The sequence below is a fragment of the Zea mays genome, chromosome 9, assembly GCF_902167145.1.
Source record: "Zea mays cultivar B73 chromosome 9, Zm-B73-REFERENCE-NAM-5.0, whole genome shotgun sequence".
Taxonomy (NCBI): Eukaryota; Viridiplantae; Streptophyta; class Magnoliopsida; order Poales; family Poaceae; genus Zea; species Zea mays.
This window is the reverse complement of record NC_050104.1, coordinates 4,762,271-4,772,822: the sequence shown is the minus strand read 5'-3', so window position 1 is coordinate 4,772,822 and position 10,552 is coordinate 4,762,271. Positions and strand designations below refer to the sequence as shown.

General features: G+C 44.7%; 1 protein-coding gene across 1 annotated transcript; it reads left to right on the top strand.

The window, feature by feature from the left end:
* Window positions 1-6,733: 6,733 nt before the first annotated feature.
* LOC100304207 (putative RING zinc finger domain superfamily protein) lies at window positions 6,734-8,526 on the top strand. Its single transcript, NM_001165657.1, has one exon. The coding sequence runs from the start codon at window positions 7,010-7,012 to the stop codon at window positions 8,243-8,245; it is 1,236 nt and encodes a 411-aa protein (NP_001159129.1). The 5' UTR covers window positions 6,734-7,009; the 3' UTR covers window positions 8,246-8,526.
* The last annotated feature ends 2,026 nt before the right edge of the window (window positions 8,527-10,552 follow it).

The window sequence follows — 10,552 nt, the reverse complement described above, 5'->3', positions numbered from 1 at the left end:
AATTACAACGCCTAAGAGCAAAGGAGAGCCAGGAGAAGGAGGCGGAAAAGACATTTAATGACACACATCCACTATACCCGCCACCGCAAAAGAAATGGAGACCGAAGGCCGTTGAGAAAAAACAAACGGCCACAGAAATAGAAAGTCAATCTGCACCAGGCGCGGACCGTCCGACCTCTGCGCGCGGACCGTCCGCCGTTCACCAGGAAGTCTCTGGACAACCTGCACCAAGCGCGGACCGTCCGGCCCCCGCACGCGGACCGTCCGCCGTTCACCAGGAAGCCTCCAACGACACGACAACATCAATGGAAGAGGACGACCTGCTGGGAGAAGACCTGGTCGACTACGAGGCTTCTCCAGAACGCCCAGGTATGGATGTAAATATTATTACATTTTCTGCCGATTGTACTATCATCGGCGACGATGAACCTGTTGTTGCCCAGTTTGATTTTGGTCCTAAAGAAGCCGCCTTTACTAAACCAAAGGAATCGGTAAATCATTTAAAGCCGCTCTTCGTGCGCGGTCACATTGATGGGATACCGATTGCTAAGATGTTGGTAGACGGAGGGGCGGCTGTAAATCTAATGCCTTATTCATTATACAGAAAATTAGGAAAACAAGATGACGAACTTGTCAAGACCAACATGACCCTCAGCGGTGTTGGAACTGACAGTTCGATCAAAGCCAGGGGAGTCACGTCCGTTGAATTAACCATCGGGACTAAGACCCTTGCTGCTGCATTCTTCGTCGCTGATGTAGAAGGAAATTACAGTTTAATTCTAGGCAGAGATTGGATTCACGCCAATCAATGTATACCTTCTACATTACATCAAATGTTAATACAATGGGTAGGCGATGACATAGAACAAGTACATGCTGATGTATCGGCCTGCATCGCTGTGGCCGATGCCCCTGTACTCTGGACTTATGAGACTGCTACATGTCTCACAGGAGTAGATTTTTCTGATTACCAATTCATAAGTATAGATAAGAAAGGTTTCATTCCTGTAATGCTAGAGCCGATGGAGAATCGGCTAAATCCTAAATAAAGTTTAAATGATGAATACACACAAAACTCATGAGTCTCTGGCCACGGACAGTTCGGCTTCCAAGGCCGGATGGTCTGGTCTTTCACAAAAGGGTTCGGACTTTAAGACCGAACACACATCACAGCAAAAGGACAGTATTACGGATGATCCGGTCCCCGAGACCGGAGAGTCCGCCGTCACACAAAGATCTTCTAATTCCTCTGTGGGAAACATAATAGAGGAATTCAGAGATCTTGATAAACTAGGACAGGGATTTACATCAGCCGATCCTTTGGAGGAGATTGACATAGGAGATGGTAAAACTCCAAGGCCGACTTTTGTAAACAAGACCCTGGAGACCGATCCTAGAGATGAGATGATCGGTCTATTGAAGGAATATTCAGATTGCTTTGCTTGGAATTATACTGAAATGCCTGGATTAAGCCGAGAGATCGTAGAGCATCGGCTGCCTATTAAATCTGGTTTCAGACCTTTCAAGCAAAGAGCTAGAACATTTCGTCCAGATCTTCTCCCACGCATCAAGGACGAAATCCACCGGCTGCTAGAAGCTGATTTTATCAGACCTTGCAGATACGCAGAATGGGTCTCCAATATTGTGCCGGTGGAGAAGAAGGAGTCAGGTAAACTTAGAGTATGCATTGATTTTCGCAATTTAAATAGAGCAACTCCTAAAGACGAATATCCCATGCCCATAGCCGACACATTAATCAATAATGCATCAGGAAATAGAATTATTAGCTTTCTTGATGGTAATGCCGGATATAATCAGATTTTCATGGCCGAAGAAGATGCGTCTAAAACGGCCTTTATATGTCCAGGCTTCATTGGTTTATTTGAGTGGGTTGTCATGACATTTGGTCTGAAAAATGCTGGTGCTACTTATCAGAGGGCTATGAATTTGATCTTCCATGAATTGTTAGGAAACACTGTGGAAGTTTACATTGATGATATTGTAGTCAAATCGGCTGAGTTTAGTTCTCATATAGCTGATTTGCGCAAAGCCTTTGATAAAATGCGTCAGTATGGTTTGAAAATGAACCCACGTAAATGTGCTTTTGGAGTGTCGGCTGGTAAGTTTTTAGGATTTGTCATACATGAACATGGTATAGAAATAGACCCTGACCGAATCAAGTCTATTCGGAATGTGGGACCTCTGACCTGTAAGGTCGAGGTACAGAGGTTTCTCGGCAAGGTGAATTATTTACGAAGGTTTATTTCTAACCTAGCCGGGAAGATTGATGCGTTCACCCCTATTCTTCGGCTTAAGAATGATGCCGAATTCGCTTGGGGGGCAGAACAACAAGAAGCATTTGATCTCATCAAAAAATACTTATCTTCGGCTCCCGTATTAAAAGCACCACGAGCAGGAGTACCATTCCGATTATACATTGCAGCTCAGGATAAGGTCATTGGGGCTGTTCTGACACAAGAAACCGAGGGGAAGGAGCATGTGGTGACATATCTAAGCCGAAGGTTGGTGGATGCTGAAACAAGGTACACTTTTATTGAAAAGTTATGCTTATGCTTGTTTTTTGCATGCACCAAATGTAGATGTTATTTATTGTCTAGTCATTGCACTGTTTCTGGTCAAGCCGATGTGATCAAATACATGTTGCATAACCCAATTATGAGTGGTAGAATTGGTAAGTGGGCTTATGCACTCGTAGAATATGACTTGGCCTATGAACCATTGAAATCTATGAAGGGCCAAGTCATAGAGGATTTCATTGTAGAACATCGGGTTAATGATATTCATGAACTAGACATGTCATACCTCACTATTACTCCTTGGACTTTATATTTTGATGGATCAGTTTGCAATGAAGGGCAAGGAATTGGCATTGTGCTTGTTTCACCAAGTAATGTCTCCTTTGACTTCTCTAGCCGATTGAAAACTTATTGCACTAATAATCAAGCTGAATATGAGGCCCTCCTATTCGGCTTAGAACTTTTAAATGGTATGGGAGTAAAACATGTGAAGGTACTTGGTGATTCTCAGCTGATTGTCCAGCAAGTGTTAGAAGAATATCAATGTTTTGATGGTACTCTAAATAGTTACCTTGAGAAATGTTGGAGCATAATTCATTCTTTTGACGAATTCAGTATTCGGCATATCTCTAGAGTTGAGAATCATAGAGCTAACGATTTGGCACAAGATGCATCAGGTTATCGGATAAAGAGAGGAAAGTTTCACAAAACTGAAAATCTGATAACCGGTGCAAAGCCAAAATCCCAGGTCGCGGACCGTCCGCGTGATGACGCCGGACCGTCCGGGGTTACCAGAAATGTTCTTTTGATCAATTCGGCCGACAATGAGGCCGATGCAAGTGATTGGAGGACACCTATACTTAATTATCTACGAAATCCCAATATCAGGACAGATAAGAACATTCGGCGAACAGCTTTCAAGTATGTTTTGATGAGTGATGAACTTTACCGCCGAACAGTCAATGATATCCTACTTAAGTGCTTGGGCCCAGATGATGCTATATTAGCCATGGCCGAAGTACATGAAGGAATTTGTGGTACTCATCAATCAGCTCCAAAAATAAAGTGGTTGTTACGAAGGTCTGGTTTTTATTGGCCTAGTATGATAGCTGATTGTTTCAAGTACTACAAGGGTTGCCAAGTGTGTCAAAAATTCGGCGACCTACAGTTAGTCCCTGCAGCCGAATTACATCCTATCATCAAGCCTTGGCCGTTCAGAGGATGGGGATTAGACTTTATTGGAGAAATTCATCCTTCATCATCAAAGGGGCATCGGTTTGTGTTAGTGGCCACTGACTACTTCACCAAATGGACTGAAGCCATTGCTCTAAAGAACATGACACACAAGGAGGTAATTGAGTTTATAACTGAGCATATTATTCATAGATTCGGCATTCCCCAGACCTTAACTACAGATCAAGGTACTTCTTTTATGTCAAAGGAGGTACGTGAATTTGCTGAATTATACAGAATTAAGCTGCTTAATTCGTCTCCATATTATGCTCAGGCCAATGGACAGGCCGAGTCTAGTAATAGGACATTGATTAATTTGATAAAAAAGAAGATATCTGATAATCCTAAACATTGGCATAAGATTTTGTCTGAAGCTTTATGGGCTCATAGGATATCTAAACATAGGGCTACTAAAGTGTCTCCTTTTGAGCTTGTCTATGGGCAGGAAGCAGTGTTGCCTGTGGAAATAAGTTTGAATGCTGTCAGGTTCGCCAGACAAAATGATCTAACTGCTACTGATTATTATGATTCAATGATTGATAATATTGATGAGGTGACCGACAAGAGGATGATAGCTTTGGGAGCAATAGAAAAGGACAAGATCATGGTAGCCAGAGCCTACAACAAGAAGGTCAAAGCAAAATCATTTCAAGTAGGGGACCTGGTGTGGAAGACCATTTTGCCTCTAAGGAATAAAGACCGGAAGTTCGGGAAATGGTCACCAAGCTGGGAAGGTCCTTATAAAGTAAAACAGGTGATGTCTGGCAACGCCTATTTACTACAAACATTACAAGGCAAGGACTTGCCTAAGGCTTTGAATGGGCGTTTCCTCAAACAGTACCATCCTAGTATGTGGCAAGATGCCTAAGAGAACCGATGTAATTACATCGAGTTAGTTGCTTTTGGTTTGCTCAGCTCCACCAAAAGGCAGGGGGGCATATGTTGAACCCCAAATTGAGCCGGCGGACGGTCCGGCCCTGAGGCCGGACGGTCCGCGGTCCGGACAGTCCGCGCCTATGGGCCGGACGGTCCGCGCATGCGCAGAGCAGTTTAGGGTTCCGAGTTTTGTGCTATGTTTGTTGGCTAAATTTGCGGGATTAGCTCGGAATCCAGTCGTGTAAAGGGTCCAGCCTCCCTCCTCTATAAAAAGAAAGGTCTACGGCCGATTTGTAATCAACAATCAAATCAATACAACTTTTATTCGCATTTTATCCTAGGAGTAGTTCTAGTCTAGTTTAGGTTTAGCCTCTCAATCCCCAAATTTTCCGCCTCTCTTCGACTCTACGCCGATTGGAGGAGTCTAGGTCGGCCGGCCCGAGCCTAGACAACCCCTAGGATCTCTCCTCCCCGACGGGGTCCCTCCCGGGAGCGAGATCCAGGCCGCCGCCGGCGATCTCCGCCGCCCCTGCGCACGCGCGGACCGTCCGGCCCTAGGGCGCGGACCGTCCGGCCGTCAGGCAGGGAACCCGAGCTCCTGCACCAGGTCGCGGACCGTCCGGCCCCGTGCCGCGGACCGTCCGCGCTTGACCAGAGAGCACCGCCGCCTCGCGCCAGGTCGCGGACCGTCCGGCCCTGTGCCGCGGACCGTCCGCGCCTGACCAGAGAGCACCGCCGCTGGTTCTCTTGAGTAATTGGCGCCTCCAAAAAGGTGTCAACAGCTATTTACTGCATTCATGATCCCTCTATGGCTGAAAACGTGTCAACATCTAGTTGATCGCTTAGTATCTCATAACAGGTGTACGTGTTGGGGACATTCGATCTATAATGCGAATGGTACCCAATAAATTCTAGCATCATAACATACTTGCGTCACTGCCATTCATCATCGCTGACTCGATGTGACTCGAATATCTAATACCCAAATGGCAATCGGGGTCAGTGTAAGGGAACAATAATGGATATTGCAACTGCAAGGCCATGTAGCAAGGATGAAGATAGGAAACCTGTTTGAGGCCATGTTCTCGATGATCACTGGTACACAGAATCTCTATAGTGACGGTTGTGAACCTATTTTTAGGGCTACGAGCCAGTAGAAATCATTATTTTTACAGGCGGGTAGGACCGTCATCCACTGGCGATTGAGTTATGAAAAGCTCGATTTCCACTAGCGGTCGGCGTAATACGTCAGTGAAACACAAAACGGGTTTTAAAAACAGCAAAAAATATTTTATTTAAAGAGAGGCCCTAAAACCTAAGCGACATTTTTCAGAAACATAAAACAAGTTTTAAAAACAACAAGTCACGATATTTTAACATAGTACACATAAGCTCTATGCCTCTATAGTGACGATTGTAAACATATTTTCATTGGTGTTTCTTATAACCGCCATTATTAGGGACAAATAGAAATCATTATTTTTACAGGCAGGTAACTGAGGACCGTCGTGAAAATCAACTTCCACTGGCGGTTGAGTTAAGAAGACCTCAATTTCTACTAGCGGTCGGCGTAATAAAACCGTCAGTGAAAATTATTTTTAGAAACGTAAAACTGATTTTAAAAACAAAATTTTATCTAAGGAGAGGCCCTAAACCATACGCGGCATTTTTCGGAAACATAAAATAGGTTTTAAAAACAACAAGTCACGGTATTTTTAGCAAGTCACGCTAAAGCGTTAATAGTATTGAACTATAGTACAACACTTTTAGTCATCTTATTTGATTATTCAGTAGAAAAACTTTAGTAAAAGTTAGGGACTAAATCACGTTACAGTTTTGTAAACCAAACACTTTTTTATGTTTTATCAGATCTGAGTTCCCAAATTTTCTTACGAGTCGATACGTGGCATGCTGCAGTTGTTCTTACATGGTCACGGGCCGTGCTCCATTCGCAGCTCGCGGCCGAAAGCGACACGCACAGCGGCCGCACTCGCACTCCAACCGCAAAAAAGCCCAAAAGCCACCGAGTCGCCACCGCACCAGTCTTTTGGCTGCCGTCGCTTTCCTGCGCTCCCACCAGGCCACCACTCCACACAGTGCAGGGCTCCAGGCTTCCCTCCCTCCCCTCCACGGCTTCGCTCGCTCACCCGCCCTCCTGCTCTAAGCCCAAAGCTCCCGTCCCGAGGGCTTCAGGTCTTGGCCCCTACTCCTCGTCCGCTTCCCGGGCCACCGCTTTTAGGTGTGACTTCCTCATCATCTGCCCTGACGGGGATCGCTGGTTTCTTCCTCCAGAGATCGCATCTCTGGTCCGCGGGATCCGATGAGATGCGGGGGTGCTCTCGCAGTCCGACCTCGTAGCAGGCATGGCTGAAGCGGCCACTTCTTCGTCTTCGTCCGGATCCTTCGCCCCGCGCCGCCTCCATGACGCCGGTGTCGTCAGGGAATCGCTCCCGTACAGTGTTCTCGCTGCACCCCCGCCGCCGCCTCTGCCTCCGGTGCAGGTGCAGGTTGCGGGTTCCGGCGGCGGCGGTGGAGGGAAGATTAACCCCGCGGTGCTTTTCATCATCGTGATTCTCGCATTAGTGTTCTTCATCTCCGGCCTGCTCCACCTTCTCGTGCGCGTCCTGTCGAAGAAGCAGCACCGCCGCGGCGGCCCAAGGGACACGGCGTCGGCGGCGGCGCCGAGGACTGGAGTGGAGGCAGGCGGGGTTGACGTGGCGTTGCAGCGCCAGCTGCAGCAGCTGTTCCACCTCCACGACTCCGGGCTGGACCAGGCCTTCATCGACGCGCTGCCGGTCTTCGCGTACCGGGATATCGTCGTGGGCGGCGGCGGCGACGGGGACAAAGAGCCGTTCGACTGCGCGGTGTGTCTGTGCGAGTTCGATGCCGAGGACCGGCTCCGTCTGCTGCCGCTGTGCGGGCACGCCTTCCACCTCAATTGCATCGACACGTGGCTGCTGTCCAACTCGACCTGCCCGCTCTGCCGCGGGGTTCTCTTCATCCCCGGGCTCATGGGCGAGGGCAACCCCATGTTTGATTTCGAGGAGAGACTGGAGGAAGGGCGGTTGTCCGAGGACTGTGACGACGGATTTGGATTGCCTGGGCTGAAGGCTTCAGGGTTGGCACAGACACCGGTGGCTGAGAAGAAGGTATTCCCTGTGAGGTTGGGGAAGTTCAAGAATGTCGGAACCCAGGGTGCGGTGGAAGGTGGCAATGCCAATGCCAGTGTGTTGAGTAGGGATCAAGTGGAGAGTAGCAGCAGCAGCAGCTTGGATGGAAGGAGATGCTTCTCCATGGGCACCTATCAGTATGTTCTTGGCACTTCTGAGCTCCGAGTAGCTCTCCAGCCTGGCCGTATTAGAAATGGCACTGGTGGTGCAATGATGGGAAGACCTCCTGGTTTAAGTTCGATCAATGCTGATATTATGGAGGGGAAGAAGATCTGTACACGCAACAAAGGGGAGAGTTTCTCTGTGTCGAAAATTTGGCAATGGTCTCATATTAAGGGCAAGCTACCTGCTGGTTCGGATGAATGTTCGGATGCCGGGAGCCTTCCTTGGATGAAGAGAGGAGGTGCTGCGGATACATCAAACTTATGACTCTGCACTAGTGTAATGAGCCTTTCTTTAGTTAGTGATACCCACCTAATTTTCACCTGTAGTCATTTTTCTTATCTAATTTTCATGTGCTCATTTTGATTGGAGTGCCAACCTCATTGGGGGCTTAGCTTTTGGTGATCTTGCCATGTTAGTATGTTTCACCACGTAGAATTGTAGATTGTGATGATTTATTTGATCTGATTCTGGTCTGCCTAATGTTTTGTGTTGGGTCTGATGTATCATTTATTCCTCCATCCAAAATTATATTGGTCATTGTGGCTATGCACCTAGAGAAGCAGTTTGTAGATCAGAGTATAGTTAACATTGACCTATGATTTCTTCACTTCATTCATTTGACAATTATGCATGGGAAAACATATACATCTATCATGAATTACTATTAGATGTGTGGGAAAAAAATGTTGTGCAATCGTCATACAATCAAACTACTAAAAGTTATAGTTTTTCAACTTATAGATGTACTTTATTAATTACTCTACCAACATATCAAATTTTAATTTCTTTTAATTTATCATATGTTATGAGAAATAGAAATGAGAAAATTTGTTATTTTTAGAACTTGAAATTTGATATAATGTTTGAGTAAATTATGAAGTACATTTATAAATTTCGAAAATTCTTATTGTTTTTTGATAGTTTGATTGCACGACAATTGAGAAACTAGTTGCACTGCACAATTTAACTGTTCATGGCTTCGTGCGCTAGTAGAAGTAATCGGCTTCTTTGAGCCCTGTTTTTCTCTTCTTTTGTCCCCTGGCAATCTAGTCATATTTTCTAATACTTAGATGGAAGCGCATCATATTCCCATGAAAGTGGCTATCAACTGCTTCCACTTTAGTTTACTTAAAATGATATGCCTTTTGCCCTGTATGATTGTGAGTGATTTTCAGATACTATTGCGTGCGAGTACTACATGGTCCTGAATTCATGTATATTTGTGAGTATTAAATAGTGTTTTGGCTCTCAAGCAGAACAACATCTGGGGTGTTTGGTTAGAGGGACTAAAGATTAGTCTCTAGTTTTTAGTCCCATTTAGGCTCTTTTTTGCCAAACACTAGGACTAAAATATGGACTAAAATGATTTAGTCTTTAGTCCTTCACATATATGCTAAAAAGGACTAAACCATATTAATTCCATATTTACCTCTCATTTAGTTCAATTGTACTAATAGCAAGAGAATGTTAAAAGCTATTTTAATCTTATTACGAGTCATTTAGTATATTCTTACTATTTTTAGCTTCTATAACAAACATGTTAGGGACTAAACTTTAGTCCTCTAACTAAACTTTAGTCCCTAGACTAAACAAACCAAACATGGCCTTTGTCTTGTTTCTAGCTTTATGTTGAGTTAGAAACATCATAAATTTTGAATTGTGGTACAAGGAACATATATGTACTCATGATATTATCACCTTCATCCTTGTGACTAGCAGTTGAACACTGCGGAAATTCTAATCATTGAGGCTGCATTCTCAGACTAAACATCTCTTTTTGCTTTTAGTCTGTCAGTGACCTGCTACCTTTCTCATCGTCTTTTCCTTTGAGACCACTTTGTGAAGTTTACGACCTCTCTTTCGAGAATCTCTTTGCTCAAAATAAGGGAAAAGCTTAAGATGAACGGAAAGAAATCCCTGTACAGCCAGAAGCCCATAATGTTCGCAGTATTGATGTACTATCAACATTCAGTATTGCTTTATTTTTATTATATCTACAGTTAACACTTGCATGCCTATTATTTTATTGTAGCATCAAATCCGGCAATGTCCCAAGCCCATGTAATTATTGTCGTGGACTGGCGTATGGATGCATAAAGTATCAAAAAGAAAAGAATTATTGATAAGATCGGGGGCGTAGGCGAAGTTCGGGTTGTAGAAGTTACGGTTTAGGGGCCCTCAATAGAGCAAGGGGCTCCAATGGTGCTTGTTTGGTCCCTGGCTCTATCGAATAGCCTGAGCTATTCATATATGCAATCTTAACAAAAGCGATAAAATTTTATTGTGTCGAAGTTAGGTACAGAAACCAACACACGTATAGTTTAGATATGTTCGGGTTGTAGTGTGTGTAATACTATATATCCTCTAAGTATTCATTGATAAACACAAAGGTACTCAAGAATTAAATATGTGCCATGATCTCTTAGCTCCCCTTTTGTCTTTTTGTCTCGGACGATGCAACAGGGGCGTTGGACACCGATGACAGCAATTAGCCTTGACCTTTCTTATAACATGTAGCCTTGATGTGAAACCATATTTTGTAATATATATAATATTTTTTCTTTTGCAACT